The sequence below is a fragment of the Coregonus clupeaformis genome, chromosome 39, assembly GCF_020615455.1.
Source record: "Coregonus clupeaformis isolate EN_2021a chromosome 39, ASM2061545v1, whole genome shotgun sequence".
In the NCBI taxonomy this organism is placed as follows: Eukaryota; Metazoa; Chordata; class Actinopteri; order Salmoniformes; family Salmonidae; genus Coregonus; species Coregonus clupeaformis.
In genome coordinates this window covers 3,077,566-3,100,779 of record NC_059230.1, presented here as the reverse complement: position 1 = coordinate 3,100,779, position 23,214 = coordinate 3,077,566, and the positions used below count along the sequence as shown (strand labels likewise).

At 43.8% G+C, this 23,214-nt stretch overlaps 1 protein-coding gene across 1 annotated transcript in view; it reads left to right on the top strand.

The window, feature by feature from the left end:
- The window catches only part of LOC121554643 (astrocytic phosphoprotein PEA-15-like), a 41,500-nt gene extending 39,333 nt beyond the window's left edge, over nt 1-2,167 (top strand). The window contains exons 2-4 of the mRNA XM_041868302.2: nt 687-861; nt 1,162-1,317; nt 2,012-2,167. Coding sequence (XP_041724236.1) covers nt 690-861; nt 1,162-1,317; nt 2,012-2,076 — 393 coding nt within the window. The 5' untranslated portion in view covers nt 687-689 and the 3' untranslated portion in view covers nt 2,077-2,167. The remainder of the gene's footprint in view (nt 1-686; nt 862-1,161; nt 1,318-2,011) is intronic.
- The last annotated feature ends 21,047 nt before the right edge of the window (nt 2,168-23,214 follow it).

Sequence of the window (23,214 nt, the reverse complement as noted above, 5' to 3'; positions counted from 1 at the left end):
CTATAGTAAGTATAGCCACTTTCCAGCCTGCCATCGGTAGAGTGGGAGATCTTGTTGTAACAGAGATCACAATAGAAGGACAGAGTGTCCACTAGAGGCTCTCTCTCTCTCTCTCTGTCCCACTCTCTCTCTCCTCCTCGTCTCTAAAGAGATAGAGTTGTGGTCTCAGCTCCATGTAGGGGGTGCCCGTAAACACAGATCTAGGATCAGAAATAGAACTCCATGTGGAACAAGGGTAAGGGGTAATGTCTAGAGAACAGAAAACTGACAGACTAAAGACATGTAACCACACATTATTGCTCTTATGTACATGATTTAATAAAAGTTCACTCGTTTTGGCAGCAAGAGGCTAGCTTGGTCCTAGATCTGTTTGTGCTATCGTTCCCCTCTTTGCCAGGCCTTGTTGTGCCAAACTAAAGCTAGCAAGATAATAATAATAATAATAATAATATGCCATTTAGCAGACGCTTTTATCCAAAGCGACTTACAGTCATGCGTGCATACATTTTTACGTATGGGTGGTCCCGGGGATCGAACCCACTACCTTGGCGTTACAAGCGCCGTGCTCTACCAGCTGACCCTCATTACCTGGGCTGTTTTGGATCGCCTTCATCCTGTTTTTTCTCTGATAAAGAACCAGAATTAACTAACGTTCCCCCTCACTCTCTCCCCCCTCCTTCCATCAGACCATGTCGGAGTACAGCTCTTTGCTCAGTGACCTGTCTGAGAACATCACCAATGAGGACTTGGATCAACTGAAGTCTGCCTGCAAGGAGGACATCACAGAGGACCAGAGCAACACCATCACCTCCTCCAAGGAGTGGTTCAACTACCTGGAGGAGAATGAAAAGCTGGCACAGGGTGAGGAGGGAGAAGTTTCCAGGTTTCCCAGATCAACATTTGGGAAGGGAAAGGGAGGGAGGGAGGGAAGGATGGTGGGATGGAGGGGAGTGGAGAGTGGTTTCATTACCTGGTGAAGAATGACAAACTGGCACAAGGTGAGGGAGGGGGAGAGAGGGAGAGGAGGGGGAAGGAGGCTGCAAATGAACACAGATCTTTGAAGGCACAATGTTTAAGAAAAGTAACAAATTAAATCACGCTGCCAGATTATAGTAATGTTTACAGTACTTTTGCACCTTAAAAATGTTTCCCTCTTTACAGATAACCTGTCGTACATCGAGCACATCTTTGAGATCTCACGGCGACCAGACCTGCTGACCCGGGTCATCGAGTACCGCACCACGGTTCTCAAGATCTCTGAGGACGATGAGATCGACACCAAGCTCACACGCATCCCCTCCGCCAAGAAATACAAAGGTCACTTCTCTTTACTATACCTATTTTTTTCTGTTTCTAACGTTCGGTCCTTTTTGTTTATATTTCTTCTTCCTTCTCCTCTTGCCTTATCTTTCTCTCTCCACTTTTCTTTGTTTTTTTCTCGCTCTTTCTCTCCCTCCTCCCTCCTCCCCCCTCCCTCCTTCCTCCTCCCTCCTCCCTCCCACCTTCCCCCTCCCTCCTCCCTCCCTCCCTCCTCCCTCCTCCCTCCTCCCCCTCCCTCCTTCCTCCTCCCTCCCTCCTTCCCCCTCCCTCCTCCCTCCTCCCCCTCCCTCCTCCCTCCTCCCCATCCCCCCTCCCTCCTCCCCCCTCCCTCCTCTCTCCACTTTTTCCTCATCTTTTCTCTTTTTCTCTGAGTTCTCTTTCCTAATCTGTCTCTAACTATAAACTGTATTTCTCTGAGCTCTCTTTCCTAATCTGTCTCTAACTATAAACTGTATTTCTCTGAGCTCTCTTTCCTAATCTGTCTCTAACTATAAACTGTATTTCTCTGAGCTCTGTCTTCTTTAGTCCTTCCTTGAGGCGTTCTTCAGATTTCTAAATTATTTTGTTCTTTCTTATTTGACTTTTTCTTCATTTATTTTCAGTCATTCTCTCACGTCTGTTGCAGCAGCTTACTGAGACCTTTCTCTCTCCTCTTTCTCTCTCCACTCTCTCTCGCTCTCTCTCTCCTCAGATATCATTCGCCAACCCTCTGAAGACGAGATCATCAAGCTGGCTCCTCCTCCTAAAAAAGTGTGAGGTCGTCACCTCTGATCTGTGCACTTTGACCCCTGGCACTCCAACCATCTCGACCCCCCTCCTCCTCCCGCCTCCCCCCAGTTCCACTAACACAAACCATATTACACAGAGACGCTAGCAACCCCTCTCCAATCAACCAATCAGATCGCCACGATGCTTCACCGCCTCTTCTTCCAAGGCTAAAGGAAGAGTTCAAGATGAAAGATGGAGAGAATCAATAAGAGAAAGAAAGACAGAGCCAAATCCCCCTTGTTAAAAGATGTGTTGGTCAGTTTAAAGCTTGTGTACGTACCTGTACTTGTAACACTGTTTTGAGAAATTGTGTGAGTGTGTGTCTGAATGCTTGCATGCGTGTGTGTGTGTGTGTGTGTGTGTGTGTGTGTGTGTGTGTGTGTGTTCAAACATGTCTTTCTTTGTGTTTGTATGGGACCCCCTCCAGTTCGACCTAGAAATGTTGCAGGAAAAGCACCATTATGTGAGATACAGTATTTACATGACCTGTGTTAGGCCATTAGGATGAACATGCTGCCATTAGGTACAAAGATTTGCAACCATATCCTTCAATCAATCTTGCAGTGGACTTGCATTGCTATTCCACTAACAGGCAAATCAATGGGAGACTAAGTGAAAATATCACTTAAGTGGAAGTAGGATTCCACTTAACTTCGCATGATGCATTATGCTTTATCAGTGGAGCAAAAAGAAAGCTATAGTACAGGAGTCATATTTCCTTAACTCAAAACTCAGATGAAATCATCAGATCATTAGATATTAAAAATTGTATTTTTAGGTATTCATAGAAAAAGCCAATATTTGCCTTTAGTCTAGCTATAGCATGGAATTATAGAAGAAGAAAATATTATAATGATATTATATGTATTCTTATATTTATATGGTATTACACCATGACAATAGTATCATTTGATCGTCTTTTGTTTTGTTGACTTAAAATGAACATGCTATCCTATACCCTACATCATTATGAGGACCAATAGAATTCACATACATGGGGCAAATAAAGCCTATAGGCTACTCTCTGCATTGTCCATACTAAGCTTTGAGTATGTAATTTATAATGATATAATAATGTATTATATATACATATATAATTATATTTTATATACATATATCATTATTTAAGTCTCTGGTATGAAAGCTTGAACTCTAACTCCACGGCTAAGTTTAGGCTAATGCTACAGTGCTGTGTAATAACAGTCCTGTGTAATGCCAGTCCTGTGTAATATTAGTCAAATAATATTGTTTTTAAACAGTCACACTTATTTACCCTCGTTGTGATTTTACACAAAGATTCAATGCTCCTTTACTGTGAAATCGTATTATAAAAAGACACCTTATTGTAAAGCCTTATTATAAAAACATATACAACAATTATTATATTGATCAATTTAAAAACTCTATATGAAACACTATCTGATATTGGAAAAATAAAAAATATATATTTTATACGGATATAAAATATGTATTATATTTACTGTGTTTGAATAAGAACAAACGTCTTTCTGCTCCGAAAGTGCCACTCAAATTCCAAGCCCACATTTTTTCAGGACATAAAACAACTGACCAATCAGGGGGAGGGACGACAGCCTCTGAAAGAAATGTAAGGAAATAACAAAATGGTAGATAGATGAAGAAAGAAAACTGACACAATATCATGAATTACAATATATAAACCAATGGCATACATAAATAGTTCATAATCTGTTTTGTGAAAAGCCCAAGTACTGCACTAATCATCAATACACACACAACAGTGCACTACACTCTAAATCAGGGGTGTCGAACTCATTCCATGGAGGGCCTAGTGTCTGCAGGTTTTAGTTTTTTCCTTCCAATTAAGACCTAGACAACCAGGTGTGGGGTGTTCCTTACTAATTAGTGACCTTAATTCATCAATCAAGTACAAGGGAGGAGCAAAAACCCGCAGACACTCGGCCCTCTGTGGAATGAGATTGACAACTGTGCTCTAAATAATCTCATCACCTAATCCCTAACACCATACATAAAACAAAGCAAGACTGTTGATTCAAATAAACAAATTACTCGTATATATTACACTGTGTTTCCTCCCTACGAAGAAGCCTTAGCGGAATTCAGGGCACACACTCCATGACAACTAATGTGTAAAATGTGAAAATGTGTGTGAGCATGTGTGGTTGCACCCGCACACTTGTACAGTCAGTACACATCCACGTTCAATATCACTCGTAAAGAAGGGGGACTATTTTGTGAGTTTGCTGAGGGATTCACGACTCACGACTGGTCTGTGTAGATGTCTGCCAAACTGACGGGTCTCGGCAGGGACACTGATTACAAGTGTGTGAGCTGAGGTCTCCTGATCCGGATGAAACCTTCACTGATGTCCTAAGATCTCAAAAACACCTATACAACGAACACTCTGTAATTGCACAGTCACGGCCACCACTTCCTCCAGGAAAAACTACCTTTTCCCTCCCATAACCCCTACTCTCACCTCTCCCCACACCACCCTCTTTCCCTACCCCTACCCCCAGTGCCAATGACCAAGACTTTTAATTCCATCGCAGTTTCTGTGATCTGGTTTTGTATTGCTCGCTGTTAAACGTGTAGTGTTGGAACTGATTAGGATCCTATGCATTTATCTTTGATATATACACCTCCACATGTATTATCCTCATTATGTAGACCAGGGACTGTATTCATGAAGCGCTTTAGAATAGGAGTCCTGATCTAGGATCAGGTCCCCCCTGTCTATATAATCATATGCATTATAATCTGAAAGGCAAAACTGATCCTAGATCAGCACTCCTACTCTGAGACTAATGAATTTGCCCCAAACTACTGAATTGAGTCAAAAATAGTATTGTAAATAAATTCAGGCCAATTGTTTGTAAGGTTGACAGCCAAGCAAGCCCCCCTTAGGAAACCAGCACCCCTTTATGGTGAAGCGGTGGCTGCTGTTAATGAACCCTGTGCAAAAATGTGTAATCGGATCCTAGATCTGTTGTTTGGTGCGGTTAGGTTAACCTGATCTTAGAACTGTTGCTAGGGAGCAGCAGTTCGTATTGGTAGACAAGGGCAAGCAGTTGTACTTACCGCTATGATCTGTGGGTGCTGGTAGACAGGGTAGCTATGTGCTCACCTGGAGGAAGAGTTTGTGTCGGATGACCATTTTAGATCCTCTTAGGCTTACTATCTCACTTACCACTAACAGAGCTCTGGAGAAAAGCAGAGAAATTGTCGTTACAGTAATAGGAAGTTATATATAAAGTATGTCCAAAAACATTGGGAGAATACATCTTTTAAAATCATTTTTTGTGTGTAGATTCGTCTGAGGATCGCAAGGGAGTTGTTTTGTTGTTCGTTTTTTGTCTTGTTTTTGTTTTGTGTGTTAAAAGAAAAAAATGCTTAAACAGTAAGTAGGGACTTGTGAAATTGTGTTTGTGACCATGTTACTTAGGTATTTTTTCATGTCAGTATTCCACTATGGTTATTGGACTGTGCCATGTTAGCGATTGTGTGGTAGGATATCAGTAGTTAGAGAGATGGGTGAACCTCACACACACACACACAACGCACCGATAAACTCAATTATAATACAAATCAATGGCCCTATACCACTAAGGACCAACCTTCACTTTACAACATTCAAGATTCTCCTCATATCTAAACACATTTGTATTTGGGATTGTTTACGTGTTGTTGTAGCTACTGTAGCCTATGCATATTTGTATATTTCAGCCCAGAAAATGAATTCAAGCATTGAGGAAGTTGCCATATGTGTGACTAAGAATGCAAATCCCCCTTTCATTCCTGTTCTCAGAAAAAAACACTGTAATCACCACTTCCTCTTTCTCGCTTCCCCCTCTTCCACACCTCCTCTTCCGCTCCCTTTCTCCCTCCCCATGGCAACTCTGATATAGTCCTTTCCCCATTGGCTACAATACAGAGACAACAAGAAAGGACTCACACTGTGTGAGATATCACCATAGGTTCTTAGGTGACGTTTTAAGTTCATGGTTCCTTTTTAATCCAAGCATACATATGCCAAGTACAGTAACATCGATAGAACTGGTCGTAGCTAAGATGGCCGAGAAATTGTTCCATTCTGATTCATTGGGGCTTTATGACATCAGCCTATCTAATGTTCTATATCTATGGTAAAATCTCAAACCTATGAGGCTCTATGTGGATTTCATTTATTTCTGATTGGTTAGAAATTATGTGTATGACATCGTTTAGCTTTATATGTGGCCATTGGCACATAGAATAAATACATATCACTCACAAATTATGTCAATTTGGAATTCTGTGTACCAATTACATATTAAGTTACAAAGAAATGCTGAGAAAAATATATATTAAAAAATGCAACAAAAAACTATAATAATGATAATAATAATAACAATAATAATAAATATAGCCTATATGACAAATATCTAAGAATATAACCAAGACATACATAAATTAGAATGATAATTTAAAGATGTACAACAAAGCTTACCGTTACAACGAGCTCATCAAACTACAATTTAAATTCAAACTTTTCAAACTACAGGAGTTTTACCTTGCCCTTTTCCCTTAGTTTGCATTCAATACACTTAAATTATGATTGAAGGGATTTTACAGTAGTTAATTTTCCTACGTTTTCTTTGATTTTCTTTCTTTTTTTGATTAGGTTGTACATATATATTGTGAATTTATATCCATGTGTTTGTTTTGTAATGGATTAATGTATTTAATGCCAATATATTGTTTGTTTTTGTATTTTTTTTAAGTATCCTGATATGTTAACTAACTGGAGAAAAATCATGGGATAAAAACGTGTCACTTATCTGATGTTAAGTAAGAATTGATATTACAGAGCGCACACTTCAATGTAGCTCTCTATCCATGTTTTAATCTTTATATATGGATTTAGGGGTTGCATTGCTTTGAAATATGACCACCTTTTCTTAAAAAAAAAAAAAACGATTGTATACTGGTATTGTATTTTATTTTACATTTATTTTTATTCTTATCATCTGATGTATTTAACCCTCCCGTTGTCCTAGGGTCAAAATGACCCGCCACTGTGTTGAACCAACTTTATTAAATTTTTATATTTTTTGGATCATTTGTGAGAAGGAGGCAGTGATAATTTCTTTAAAGTCTCACTGCCTCCTTCTCACAAAAATATAAAAATTAAATAAAGTTGGTTCAACACAGTGGCGGGTCATTTTGACCCTAGGACAACGGGAGGGTTTTAAGGACAGCAGGTAGGCTAGTGGTTAGAGCGTTGGGCCAGTAACCGAAAGGTTGAAAAACCTGTCGATGTGCCCTTGAGCAAGGCACTTAACCCTAATTTGCTCCAGGGGCTCCAAACTACTATGGTTGACTGACCCTGTTAAACAGCACATTTCACTGCACCTATCTGGGGAATGTGACAATAAAAACATCTTCATTTTTTGCGGGTACAACACACCCAAAATACACACAAGATTATCCAGACAGTTGCTAAATTACAACAGGAGATCCATTGTGATGATCCCTTCGCATCATTGTTGTTGTTTCGTTTTTCTGCATTGCTGTTGTTTTTATCGGATTATTGTCATTTGTTTTGATAGAGATGCTTTTCTTTGTTGTGTCGTGAAATGTAATGATCAGAAAGCAGGCCACTGGGTAGAAAAGCAAAAAGCAAAAGAACTCTAAATACATATTCTCACTCAGAAGTTCATTCCTTATGTTATTTTTTGTCCTTTTCTTTTTCTAGCAGTAGAATAAAGTGTTGATCTGTGGTTGTGACCACATGGATAGAGAGATAGAGACAGAGGAGCGGGGGATTTGGGGTCAGTGCAGTGAACTAGTAGATGAAACCCCAAAATTCTATTAATCACAGATAACTGGGAAAACCTGACTATGGGCTTATTCTAAATGTTTATGTCGTTTTTTAAGAACAGGTGTGGTTTCGTCTCAATATCCAATGACTATAATGTCTGTGAGAGGAACAACTTGCTGGGTTTATCGGGTTTATCGGTTTTAATGGGTTTCTACAGGTTAGTGGTTACATAATGTGTTTCTGCAGGTTAGTGTTCATATATTGCACAAACCCGCATTGTGGTTTACCTTTATCTGCAATAGATTGAATCCATGATCTGAGTTGGATTTGATGTGGCTGGTGAATTATAGATTACAAAGGTCTTAAAGGATAAGTTCAATATTTTACAACTTAATGTTAGATTGTTCCTTACCATGAAACCAACCCAAAACATGGATTACAGTTTCTGTTTCCAAAGACTAATATGGAAGGAACCATCCGGCATTAAGGACTGAAATACAGAACTTCTAAGGTGTTGAATGTTCAGAACTCACACATGATGCTATACAATAGGCTAGGCAGGTTGTGTTGAGTATGTTTGTGTGGAGTTCTGTGTTGTTAGAGAGAAGTTAGTGAAGTTGAGGATGTTGAATGTCTGAAGTTGGAAGAGATTTGTTAAGCAGAAACAGCAGTGACAAACATGTTTGATTTTACATTTGTCACTGTTCATTTTTTAACCATAAAAGAAAGAGAAAGAGAGAGAGATTGGGTTAGAAAAAGAGTGAGAGAGCAACAATTATTTTAAATTGTGCACATGCTTTTTTAGACCATGGCTATTCAACCCTCTAGGACTAAATAGCAAAATGTAAAATGTGAAAATTGAAAATAAATGTTTACATTAAGCAAGCTTTGACACCAGAGAAAAAAGTGCCAACTTTAGTTAAGTTGCAAACTGTTGAAAAATGATGATGTTTATATGTGCTGTTGACATGACTGAATCAAAAAAAACATATGTGTACTGAACAATCTCTCAGAGGCTACACTCCAAAAATCCACACTAGCACACTATCTAGAATGCATTCCAAATAGGCCACTTCCTGAGTAGTACGTTAGTGTGAATATCGGGGCGGAACCTCTTTATTTTAGACGGAAGTTGAAGACAGTTTTTGGTGGCTCTAAGAAACCATTTAAAAAGTGTGTGCTTTTGCATTAGACACAAGCTAGCGGCATTTGTTGTGTCGTGTTTTGAGGTGCTCAGTGAGAGGTGAGTTCAACAAGGTGAAACGTTTGCGATTGTTAGCTAACTGAAGCTAACACATTCCATTTTGGTTTGTGTTAGCTACAAATATTCACTAACATTAGCTTGTTAACAGGTGTTAGCTAGCTAACAGCCAACATGCAGTGTGCAGGAAACATAATAGCATAAACTGCCGCTACAAATAATCATAGAAAAAAATATTTTTCAGTTTGAATATTGTTTCTAAACTGCCACAGGGATACCTTCAAAAAATTAGCTATTTGGCGGCCCCACTGTAACACTGGAATGTTTGTTTGAATCATTCAACTGAAATTATTACTAGGTAGAATAAGATGTTCGTGGCAAGTTAAAGCCTTGTTGAACTCCCCTCGTGTCGGTGTCAGAGCCGTATATTTAGAAAATGTTGACATATGGCAGCCATGTTAGCTCCCCATTATTACATTGACAAATAGCAGGGCATTGAATTTTCTACATTTCACCAATGCTATAACTGAACGTCCAGGATTACAATTAAAATCCAACACTTGTCATGAATGGATAAATGGACTGCTCGAATGTGCTATCCGTTCTAAAAGTTGGCTGAACTCTCTAAATATATGGCACTGATCAAGACTAATGATCAAGAAGTGAATAAACTAAAAGCTAAAACTACCAATTTGAGATGGAAAAACATTGTGTATAATAAGCATAAAACGGTAATCAAAATGATTTGCAGTGAGGGACTTCAGATGTGCCAAACATAGGAGAGGCTAGCTAGATAGCTGGGCTAGAAACAGCTGGCTAGAAAAATGAGTATTCAGTCAATCAATGCAAGCTAGCTAGCTAACTAGGTGTCTTTTCTGAAAGAGTTAGCTACAGACATGTAGGGTGGTTAACAGTGTCCACTCCTATTAAATCATTTGCAGCTAGTTGTGAGACTTACCTAATGATGTTGCCAATGTCCATAGTGAAATCCATAATCCATAGTAAAATCGTGCACTGTAGCAAGCTGTTCTGCTAACGTCACTAGCTAGCAAAATCTCCATCAATGTCAGCTGAGCTTGCCGTGGTTTTGGACTAGCTCGCTAGCTATGATAACCCACTTTGCACAGTATGTATTTATTTTGTCAATTTATCGTTCATGCCATGTTACCTGGCTAGTCTCTAACAGGATAGCCTTCTCTGCCTCTCAGAGGAACTATTCGAGTGATTACGTTATTAAGATGCGGCACTCAGTAGTCAGATGAGGCAATTTTCTAATGTTTTTAACATAAATTAGTTTTTCAGCAGTTTTAAGGGTAGGAACATGCTTATTTATCACATTTGGTTATCAAAATCACCTTAACTTACTAAAATGTTTCAGTTCATCTTTAATAATTGTAACTGCAGTGGTGTGGTCCCATCAACGTGAGTAGAGGTCATCGTAAGGTCACAAGTCACAACATTCCTGTGCTTGGGTAGGATAGACTAGGGTCTGCGTCCCAATAATATCTTCTTCCTCCTGAAGTGTACACTCATTCACTTCTTCCCACATATCTAAAAACATTGTATTGGTGGAGAAATGGGCTTGCTAGAGGGAGTTTACACCATATTTGTTATACCAGTCATTTTCTCTTATCCAGAGCGACTTACAGGAGCAATTAGGGTTAAGTGCCTTGCTCAAGGGCACATCGACAGATTTTTCACCTAGTCAGCTCGGGGATTAGAACCAGCGACCTTTTGGTTACTGGCACAACGCTCTTAACCACTAAGCTACCTGCCAACCGTAGCTTGCATCATATCGAATCATATCGCAACCACAACATATCTTCGTGGTAACAAACCATTTGATAAATACAGGTAAAAGGTCAAGTTTTCTCTGATTAGCCAATGAAACAGTCTCATTCTTACCAACATGACAGGATGTTGCATCAATCTGAATGAGGGATGTGGCTCGGGAGAGGCTATACGGTAAGCTAGCTGGGAAGGGCTCATCAGGACGACTGGCTGAATGAACTGACTTAAGCAAATCTGTTTGTCTCCGCTTGACTCTCACTGCGCAACATACGTAATCAATTTGGGCATCAGCCGTGTCAGTATAGCATCTCCTATGTGGCTCGTCTTGAAGCTCTGTTCTAACCGTGTGATAAAAGATTGGTCATGTTCCAGGCTAACCACATTGTAGACATTGCACTGCATCAACCAATGGTTGCGTGCCACGTCATGGACTGTGCAGTCGGGCATCAGATTGCTATATCATGTGATGTGGTTAGCTTATATGTTAAACACCTATCCAGGCATTGTGCGATCTGGTATGCGTCTGCAACGTAGTCAGCCTGGATCATGGCCTATTACAACCACTACAACACGTTTTATTGTTATCATATCTCCCACTGGATGCCATAGGCTATATGCTGTTAGATTTTATTAGGGTTTTTCTTTTACAGGACCAAATTATTTATTTACCAATGACAGCAACAAATAAATAAATTACAATGTATTAGAATATGTATTTCAATAAATACCTACCTACAGATGTGGCTTTTGTCCTGATTTAAATGAGACTAAACTGAAATGATGACATTTTGTCATTGTGCTCAAATGAATATAAATATTATATTATGTATGAAAATATATTTTCTAACCTACTGAGAGCTGTATCATGTGATCATTTAAATCTAATTCCCTGGGCTCTGGTCAAAAGTAGTGCACTATATATAGGGTACCATTTGAGAGGCTGACTATTGTTCCATCAGCCACCATTGTTACCACCACACTGGGGTACAGGTACAAGTAGGCCTTCACTGATGTGAGCAAAGATGATCTTTGTTCCACTACATTAACATCAAGTTGTTTCCCAAATGGCACCCTTTTCCTCATATAGAGCATAGGGCTCTGGTCAAAAGCAGTGCACAGCAGGGGCGTAACTTTCACTGGGGACGGGGTGGACATGCCCCCCCCCCCACAGTCTGAAATTGCATTTTTGTCCTCCCCAGTATCATTGCACTGTGATGCAAAACAAGGCTCCGGTGTGTTTTAGGACCATGTGGACACCTCAGAACAGTCGGGTAGGCTGTTTTCTGGTTTCAACCGGCTGGATTTAGGACCGCACAGACACAACAGAGCATGCGGACAGGCTGTGTGAAGGCAAAGCTTCTAAAAGGCTGGCGTATAGGACCAGCACGGGAGAGATGAACAGAGGTAGCTGTTGTCTGTGTTGCGCTTTTTCTCAGAGTTGTAAAAGCAAGGAGAGCAGAAACTGTCTACTCCTTAGTTGACTGATCGAGCTGGAAAGGTAACTGCTGTTTGACAGAAAACATATTTATTCCCAGTGCTGAGCTAGTAGTGTAACGGACATTTTACGTTAGCTAATGTTTCATCCCTAGCTAGTTCCCTACTTTTCACACTGACACAGTATAAACAGCTCTACAGGCTACACTGTCATGGTGCACAGTCAGTACACAACACTATGCTCATCATGTCTTAGCAGGATCAGATGGTGACAGGGGTCTCATCAGGGTCAGGCAGCCAGGGAAGATTAGTCTGTGATGAAGCTGAGGTGAATTTTTACAGATACAATGCTATTGTCTCTGTGCAGCAAACACTGGACAAGCAAGAAGCTTGCAACTATTTTAAGGCAGTCTGATAAACCTCTAAAGTTGATTTCCAAACTGTATCAAGGGTTGATAGAGGCTTTTCCTGGTGACACGAAACATCTCAAACAAAAATGTGAGGAAGACCTTGGAGACGCTATTGATGATAATGAATGGATACCAAATACCATGCACACAGAAATGTAATTATTCTGCTGGAGATGTAAAACACAAAAGGGGACATATTTGCATATGTTATGGTCTTGTGAAGGCTGGGTGAATTCTGCCAAAGAGTACAATACCAGTCAAAAGTTTGGACACACCAACTCATTCAAGGGTTTTTCTTTATTTTTACTATTTTCTACATTGTAGAATAATAGTGAAGACATCAAAACTATGAAATGACACATATGGAATCACGTAGTAACCAAAAAAGTGTTACACAAATCAAAATATATTTTATATTTGAGATTCTTTAAATAGCGACCCTTTGCCTTGATGACAGCTTTGCACACTCTTTCTGCAAGGAATCTTTGATCCTTGTCACACCCTGGCTCTGGGACTCATTATGTTGAGCCAGGGTGTGTTTATTCTATGTGTTATATGTCGATGTTGGGGGTTCTAGTTTGTTTTATTCTATGTTTGACTGAGTGACTCCCAATCAGAGGCAACGAGTGTCAGCTGTTTGCTGGTTGTCTCTGATTGGGAGCCATATTTAACTGTCTGTGTTTCACTTTGGGTTGGTGGGTTTTTGTTCCGTGTTCGGTCATTGTCACCGTGGACTTCACGAGTCGTGATTTGTTTTGTTTAGAAACTTTAACTAATTAAAGTCATGTTTGTTTCTCACGCTGCGCCTTGGTCTACTCATTACTACGACGATCGTGACAGAAAAACCCACCATACCAAGACCAAGCAGCGTGTCCAGGAGCAGGCAGCCTGGACGTGGGAGCAGATCTTGGACGGGCAGGGGTCCTGGACCTGGGAGGAAATCCTGGCCGGGATGGATCGCCGGCCATGGAGTGAGACGGTGGAGGCGCGCCGTAGAGAGGAGCTACGGCGTGATCAGGGTCGTCGTCGGACGGTCGTGAGGCAACCCCAGAAATTTTTTAGGGGGGGGGCACATGGCATGGACGACGGGGCTGACGGAGGAGAAAAGGGGGCGGATCCAGAAGGCCACCAGGCCAGGGATGTGTGAGGGTAGGCATTCAGCCAGGACGGGTGGTGGCCGCTATTCACTCCAGGCCTCCTATCCGTCTCCACAGCCCGGTTCGGCCTGTCCCTGCTCCACGCACCAAGCCTACGGTGTGCGTCGGCAGCCCAGCCCGGCCTGTCCCTGCTCCACGCACCAAGCCTACGGTGTGCGTCGACAGCCCAGCCCGGCCTGTCCCTGCTCCACGCACTAAACCTACGGTGCGCGTCGCCAGCCCGGCCCGGCCTGTTCCTGCCACCCGCACCAAGCCTACGGTGTGCGTCGACAGCCCAGCCCGGCCTGTCCCTGCTCCACGCACCAAGCCTACGGTGTGCGTCGACAGCCCAGCCCGGCCTGTCCCTGCTCCACGCACTAAACCTACGGTGCGCGTCGCCAGCCCGGTCCGGCCTGTTCCTGCCACCCGCACCAAGTCTACGGTGCGCGTCGCCAGCCCGACCCGGCCTGTTCCTGCCACCCGCACCAAGTCTACGGTGCGCGTCGCCAGCCCGACCTGGCCTGTTCCTGCCACTCGCACCAAACCTACGGTGCGCGTCGCCAGCCCGGTCCGGCCTGTTCCTGCCACTCGCACTAAGTCAGGGGTGCGAGAAGTCAGCCTGGTAAGGCCCGTTCCTCCTCCACGCATCAAGCCAGGGGTGCGAGTCGACAGACTGGACCAGGGGTACTATGGGGGGTGTATTGGAGGGTGGTGGTCAAGGCCGGAGCCAGAACCGCCGCCGAGGAGGTATGCCCGCCCAGCCCTCCCCTGGTTTGTTTAGTTGAGGCGCGGTCGCAGTCCGCGCCTTTAGGGGGGGGTACTGTCACACCCTGGCTCTGGGACTCATTATGTTGAGCCAGGGTGTGTTTATTCTGTGTGTTATATGTCGATGTTGGGGGTTCTAGTTTGTTTTATTCTATGTTTGACTGAGTGACTCCCAATCAGAGGCAACGAGTGTCAGCTGTTTGCTGGTTGTCTCTGATTGGGAGCCATATTTAACTGTCTGTGTTTCACTTTGGGTTGGTGGGTTTTTGTTCCGTGTTCGGTCATTGTCACCGTGGACTTCACGAGTCGTGTTTTGTTTTGTTTAGAAACTTTAACTAATTAAAGTCATGTTTGTTTCTCACGCTGCGCCTTGGTCTACTATTTACTACGACGATCGTGACAATCCTCAGCCCATGAGGGCAAGTCATGACAAAGATAGTCAGGAAATATGAGATTGAGTAACTCCCACAAACACCCATGGTACAATACGGACGTGCCCTTCCGGGAGGAGACTGAACTAACCTGCTGCTTGCTTACCTTGGCTAACTTTCAAGTTTGCTAGTCTACACTCGACACAGGCAATATGTATTTTAATGGAGTCTAGATTATTTGCTTGATTACTTTGTAAATAATATTAGCCATACAATCTGGATATGGGGAGACACCATGGAGGGAAGTAGGATGAAGACACTGTGAGTAATAATAATGTAATATTCTGTGAAAACAATGTCTCTGTTCCCTGCAGTGAGTAGGCTAACATCAATCATGTTAAATATATTGAAATGTATCAAAGTTGTTGTTGTAGTTTTGTTTACACATGAAGCCTACATTATTAATTGTAAACTGTATACGTTTTCTAGGCTGGGTACTGTGATGTTCATGTTAGATAGGTGCGTGCTCCTTTAAGAGTACATAATAGTTATTGGCTAAGGGAGAGAGAACCAGCAAGAGAAACAGGATATACAATGTAGATAAACGAGTCCAGGGTTCATATATTCCTCACACCGGATTCCCCTCTAACAGCTACACAACAGGTACCAGTCTGTTTGTGCTAACATTCCACTCTGTCGCTCCTTGTCATGCCAAATAAGTTTGGCATATGACACGGAGTACAAGGAGTGGAATGTCAGCACAAATCAGTTCTGGATTTCAAGCTAACTCAGCTCTTGCGTCAGTCAAGGATGTATGCCTATTTACAGTTTTTTTGTCAACGATAGTGCCAAGTTACAGTTTTGACTTAAATCTGCTTGGAAATCTATAGCAAGACTTGCAAATTGCTGTCTAGCCATGTTCCCCATAATCTTGACAGAGTTTGAATAATTATGAAAAGAATAGAGACTTGCCCAAGAAGACTCACAGCTGTAATCGCTGCCAAAGGTGTTTCTAAAATGTATTAAAATGTGAAGAAATGCAAGGGGTATGAACACTTTTACAAGGCAATGTCATTGGCATCAGTGGCACCATATATACTAGAGCAATAACTAATGACCAAGTGGACTGTTAGATTAAAAATTAGGCAGACGAACAATGTGAAATATCGTGATTAGTATAGCTGTACAATCACATATTGTAGCCATATTATGTGGTCTGAATGTAGTGAAAAGTGGATATTTTATTCAGTAAAATGAGAAATCGGAAGTCCTGCCGCTTGCTCCGTCAGCGTATTACAGCTGTGAGAGTGTATTGAAGTATTTTGGAATGCAAATGTGGAGTGTACCAACTGAAATGTAAATCAACATGTTAATGGATTCACTGATTGGACATAAAGGAAGATAGTTCCTACATGGTAGAGTACTTTGTTATCCAACTGATCTTGTGTCCTTTCTGTCATCCTGTGAACCTCGTTCATTGCTGCTCGCAGCTATATTTGGTATAGTAAATATTTTCCTTCCTAAGTAAATTGATGTCAATTGATAGATTCATGATGTAAATGTGGAATTTTATAGTATTCAGCATTTATCAATCTACAGTATATACTTAAACTAGACACTATATAATTTTGGTTCAGTAGTTGTCGGTTTTGAGCAGTTTAATTAAGTCAAAGTTAATTGTATTGTTAACAAATGACAAGAATCATATCAATGGAAAGTGAATATTGCATAATGAAAAGCAAATAATTAAATTGAATATGTATACAAATTGGAAAAAATTGTGATTTGGTGCAGGGAACAAGTGATTTTTGAATTTGTTTGTTGTACTCAGTCAATTGAAAATGTCATTTTGAAGCATTTTGATGATGTGTTTTGATTTGTGTGCTAAGAGTTGTGAAAATGAAGCACATACAGTGCCTTCAGAGTATTCACACTTCTTGACTTTTTCCACATTTTGTTGTGTTACAGCCTGAATTTAAAATTGATTAAATTGAGATTTTATGTCACTGGCTGTCACGATCGTTGAGAGACGGGTCAGACCAAGGTGCAGTGTGAAAAGCGTACATGTTTATTTAACTCAATAAACATAAGCAAAATAAGAAACAACGTAACATTAAGTCTTCAGGCTATACACAAACAAGCCTAACACGGAACATAAACAAGATCCCACAACTAAGGTAGGCAAACAGGCTACTTAAGTATGATCCCCAATCAGAGACAACGAGCGACAGCTGCCTCTGAAATACAATTCTAGATCCTAAACATAGAAATTCTAACATAGTTTCACACCCTGACCAAACTACCTAGAGAATAACAGTCTCTCCAGGTCAGGGTGTGACAGTACTCCCCCTCCCAAAGGTGCGTACTCCGGCCTGACCTGGACCTGACTCATAAGGAGAGGGTCCGGGTGGGCATTCCGCCTCGGAGGCGGATCCGGCTCCGGGCGTGACGACCTCTCCCTCTCTGCCTCCCCGTTGCGCCCCTGGTTTGGTCTGGACCTCGGCGCGATGCTTCCCCTTTCCTTCCTCCCACGATTCACCAAGCCCTGTCTGGACCCTGGTGTGGGAAACTCCGAACCTGGAGAGGGGCTGACGTCTGGGCCTGGATCGGCAATTCCCCCACGATGCCCCAGGCCCTGTCTGGACCCTGGTGTGGGAGACCCCGAACCTGGAGAGGGGCTGACGTCTGGACCCGGAATGGAACCGCTGACCGGAGCTGAACTGGACCCTTGTGGAGTGGACTTCTCTGCCCCCGGAGTGGAACCGCTGACCGGAGCTGGACTGGGCACCGGTGGTGCGGACTGCTCTGGCTCCGGAGTGGAGCCGCTGACCGGAGCTGAACTGGACCCCGGTGGAACGGACTGCTCTGACTCCGGAGTGGAGCCGCTGACCGGAGCTGGACTGGACCCCGGTGGAGCGGACTGCTCTGACTCCGGAGTGGAGCCGCTGACCGGAGCTGGACTGGGCACCGGTGGAGCGTAATGCTCTGGCTCCGGAGTGGAGACGCTGACCGGAGCAGGACTGGACACTGGTGGAGCGGACTGCTCTGGCTCCGGAGTGGAGCAACCGACCGGAGCTGGATCAGGCACCAGTGGAGCGGATTGCTCTGGCTCCGGAGTGAAGCAACCGACCGGAGCTGGATCAGGCACCGGTGGAGCGGATTGCTCTGGCTCCGGAGTGGAGCAAACTTCCCGGACCCGTATCCATCCCCATCTCTGGAGCAGGAACGGGCCGGGCCGGACTGGAGACACGCACCACAGGTCTAGTGCGAGGAGCAGAAACGGGCCGGGTCGGACTGGGGACACGCACTACAGGTCTGGTGCGAGGAGCAGGAACGGGCAGGGCCGGACTGGGGACACGCACCACAGGTCTGGTGCGGAGCAGGAACGGGCCGGGCCGGACTGGGAACACGCACCACAGGTCTGGTGCGAGGAGCAAGAACGGGCCGGGCCGGGGACACGCACCACAGGTCTGGTGCGAGGAGCCAAAACGGGCCGTGCCGAACTGGAGACACGCACCACTGGTTTGGTGCGGGGAGCAGGTACGGGGCGTACTGGGCTGGCGACACGCACCACTGGTTTGGTGTGGGGAGCAGGTACGGGCCGTACTGGACTGGATTCACGCACCACTGGTTTGGTGCGGGGAGCAGGTACGGGGCGTACCGGGCTGGCGACAGGCACCACTGGTTTGGTGCGAGGAGCAGGCACGGGCCGTGCCAGACTGGATACACGCACCACTGGCTTGGTGCGGGGAGCAGGTACGGGCCATACTGGACTGGATACACACACCACTGGTTTGGTGTGGGGAGCAGGTACGGGGCTTACCGGGATGGTGAGGCGCACTGGTAACCCAGTGCGTAGAACCGGAGCAGGATATACTGGACCGTGGAGGCGTTCTGGAGGTCTGGAGTGTACAGCTGGCCCAACCCGTCCTGGCTGGATGCCCACTCTCGCACGACACGTGCGGGGCGCTGGCACAGAACGCACTGGGCTGTGAACGCGCACTGGCGACACAGTGCGTGGGACTGGCGCAGGATATACTGGACCGTGAAGGCGCACTGGAGACCAGGAGCGTTGAGCCGGCACAACCCATCCTGGCTGGATACCCACTCTCGCACGACACTTGCGGGGCGCTTGCACAAGACGCACTGGGCTGTGCATGCGCACTGGCAACACAGTGCGTATCTCTGCATACTTAGGTTCCTCTATGAACACATGCTCCTTCTGTTGCCTCTTCCCTTGCCTCCACTACTTCCTTCTCCCTTTGAGCCTCCTGTAGCGCCTCCCTCTGAACGAATACCTCCTGCTGCCTCTGATCTAACAGCCCCCGTAACGTGGTGGCCTCCTCTCTCAGACTCTCGATCCGCAGGTCTTGGAGGACCTCTAGAATAGCGGCCTCCTCCTCTCTAGTCAGCCCTTTCCCGGCCTCCTGCTGCCTTGTCGTCCACCCCGTGAGCCCCCAAAACAACATTCTTGGGGCTTCCTCTCAGGCTTCCTCTTCGGCCGGCACCGTTGATGTCGCCGTTGATCCTCTCCTGCTTAGGCTTCCTCCTTCGCCCAGGGTCCTTTACCTGCCAATATTTCCTCCCAAGTCCAAAATGACTTCCCCACCTGTGTCCAGGGTGTCTGCTGCTCCTGGGCACGCTGCTTGGTCCGTTTTTGGTGGGATCTTCTGTCACGAACATTGAGAGATGGGTCAGACCAAGGTGCAGCGTGAAAAGCGTACATGTTTATTTAACTCAATAAACATAAGCAAAATAAGAAACATCGTAACATGAAGTCCTCAGGCTATACACATACAAGCCTAACACGGAACATAAACAAGATCCCACAACTAAGGTAGGCAAACAGGCTACTTAAGTATGATCCCCAATCAGAGACAACGAGCGACAGCTGCCTCTGATTGGGAATCACACCCGGCCAAACCTAGAAATACAATTCTAGATCCTAAACATAGAAATTCTAACATAGAGTTTCACACCCTGACCAAACTACCTCGAGAATAACAGTCTCTCCAGGTCAGGGCGTGACACTGGCCTACACACAATAACCCATGATGAGCTATTAGAATGGCGCCGGAGGAGATGTCTGCCATTTTACGGGCTCCTAACCAATTGTGCTATTTTGTGTGTTTCTACGATGTTTGTAACTTATTTTGTACATAATGTTTCTGCCACCTTCTCTTATGACCGAAAAGAGCTTCTGGGTATCAGAACAGCGATTACTCACCTCAAATATTTTTTCTTTAACGAGTCGGAAGTGAAGGATTTACTCGAGTTACCCGACTAGGCCCAAATCCCCGTCATTCGCATGAAGAGAAGATGCCGATACAGGGGACGCAGGTTGGGGTGTTTTGTGAGAATTCGTTGGCGAGTGGGTAACCCGCCTCCACCATCCGTCCTATTGGCGAACAAGCAATCATTGGAGAATAAACTGGATGAGCTCCGTTCAAGACAATCCTACCAACGAGACATTAAAAACTGTAATGTCTTATGTTTCACTGAGTCTTGGCTGAACGACGACATAGATAATATACAGTTGGCTGGTTTTTCCATGCATCGGCAAGACAGAACGGCTGCCTCCGGTAAGACAAGGGGTGGCGGTCTGTGTCTATTTGTCAATAACAGCTGGTGCACAAAATCAAATATGAAGGTTTTGCTCGCCTGAGGTAGAGTATCTCATGATAAGCTGTAGACCACACTATTTACACTATTTATTTTTCGTAGGTGTCTATTTACCACCACAAACCAATGCTGGCACTAAGAAAATGCTCATTCAGAGGTGGCGCTCCTAGTGGCCAGGGACTTTAATGCAGAGAAACTTAAATCCGTTTTACCTAATTTCTACCAGCATGTTACATGTGCAACAAGAGGGAAAAAAAACTCTAGACCACCTTTACTCCACACACAGAGATGTGTACAAAGCTCTCTCTCACCCTCCACTTGGCAAATCTGACCATAATTCTATCCTCTTGATTCCTGCTTACAAGCAAAAATCAAAGCAGGAAGTAGCAGTGACTCGCTTAATATGGAAGTGGTCAGATGAAGCAGATGCTAAGCTACAGGACTGTTTTGCTAGCACAGACTGGATGACATTGAGGAGTATACCACATCAGTCACCGGCTTCATCAATAAGTGTATTGATGACGTTGTCCCCACAGTGACCGTACGTACCCCAACCAGAAGCTATGGATTACAGGGTAGAGCTGCCGCTTTCAAGGAGCGGGACTCTAACCCGGAAGCTTATAAGAAATCCCGCTATGCCCTCAGACGAACCATCAAACAGGCAAAGCGTAAATACAGGACTAAGATTGAATCCTACTACACCGGCTCCGACGCTCGTCGGATGTGGCAGGGCTTGCAAACTTTTACGGACTAAAAAGGGAAGCTCAGCTGCGAGCTGCCCAGTGACATGAGCCTACCAGACGAGCTAAATGACTTCTATGCGCGCTTCGAGGCAAGCAACACTGAAGCATGCATGAGAGCACCAGCTGTTTCCGGACGACTGTGTGATCACGCTCTCTGTAGCCGATGTGAGCAAGACCTTTAAACAGGTCAACATTCACAAGGCCGCTGGGCCAGACGGATTACCAGGACGTGTACTCCGAGCATGCGCTGACCAACTAGCAAGTGTCTTCACTGACATTTTCAACCTGTCACTGGCCGAGTCTGTAATACCTACGTTTCAAGCAGACCACAATAGTCCCTGTGCCCAAGAACACCAAGGTAACCTGCCTAAATGACTACCGACCCGTAGCACTTACAGTACGTCTGTAGCCATGAAGTGCCGTATTACCGCCACACCGGCGGTTACGAGTCATGAAGGCAGTCAAATTCCACATGACCATTTTGTCATGGTAACTAGGCTTCTCCAAGCTCTGATGCTACTGCTGGTCATTAGTAGCCTACCAAACTTGCTAACTGCCTGGTACTCAGCACTCTATTGTCCCTCTAATCACACTGACATCAATGCAAATGTTTTCGAAAATCTAATCTAACACTTCATGAGAGCCCATGAGTTCATGTTGCGTAACATTTCTATAGGCTATGGAATTGCAGGAGAAAACAGAGTGATGGCCGCTAATAATAAGAGGAGGATCCCATCAGCTTTCTATAGGCTAGGCCTACTATATTTATTTCTCTACTTTCCTAATATTAAGTACATTGCTTATATTTACAACAGGAGTATAGCCTACCTGGCTTACATGAAAATAAACCATGGGGAAAAGCGTCCTCCATTCGCTATTTAAGTGCATTGATGACATGTATTTTTTTCCCACTGCCCCTGTTTCGATACAGGTGCATGATAATGGTCCATTCTAAATCAAAACAAATGTCACACATATATTATTTAGTAAAGACAAGTATTTAGTAAAGACAAGTAAAGACAAGATTAAATCAAGAATAGTCTGATGGGTGACAATATTAGCCTATCACTTGTGAATTCTATATTACCACTTGTGAATGATGCCCAGCATAAGAAACAATGCCTTTTTTTTGCGACCTTTTCCAATCATAGTCGCACACCTCATTTAGCCTAGCCCATAGGCCTACATGTTTTAATAAGGTTTGTATCACAACTAAAGTGGCCAAATAACTTCTTAAAATGAAGCACATTCATCCGCTTTACAAGGGGTGTAGAGCATTACTGGCATATATAAGCAGTGCATGAGTTTCTAGTTTGGGGAAGATCATTTTCACCATAGAAAAGCACCTTTATAATAAAAGCATTACATGCATAATTGCATTTTCGGTCACTTTTGATAACGGTGTTTTCCGCTAATGGAACATTCGCGATTATAGCCTACTACCATGTGTGCATTGCTGTGCTTATAATGTGAAGAAATAGACTAATAATTTATCAACATTTTAAGCTAAATGTTCTGATCTGTCGCATCCCACAACTGTTCCATGCAAAAGGCATGGATTTTTTTAGGGTGCATTACGGCCACAAAGGGGATGCCGCCGTGGAATTCGAGGCATTATCAAGTGCTTGTGAAATTGTGAATGAGAGACTACAGGAGTGTGTACAGCCTGCGCAAAAAACTAAGCAGAGCTCATGGCTTTCAAGCAACTTTTTCTCATCATGCAGCCTTACAATGTATTAAAAATCAAAACATATAGCCCAACGTTTGTAGAACAACTAAAGTTACATTCATTACTCTAAATTAAGCATATAGGAGTACCGATTTCTTTGTTAACCGCTCAACACAGAATA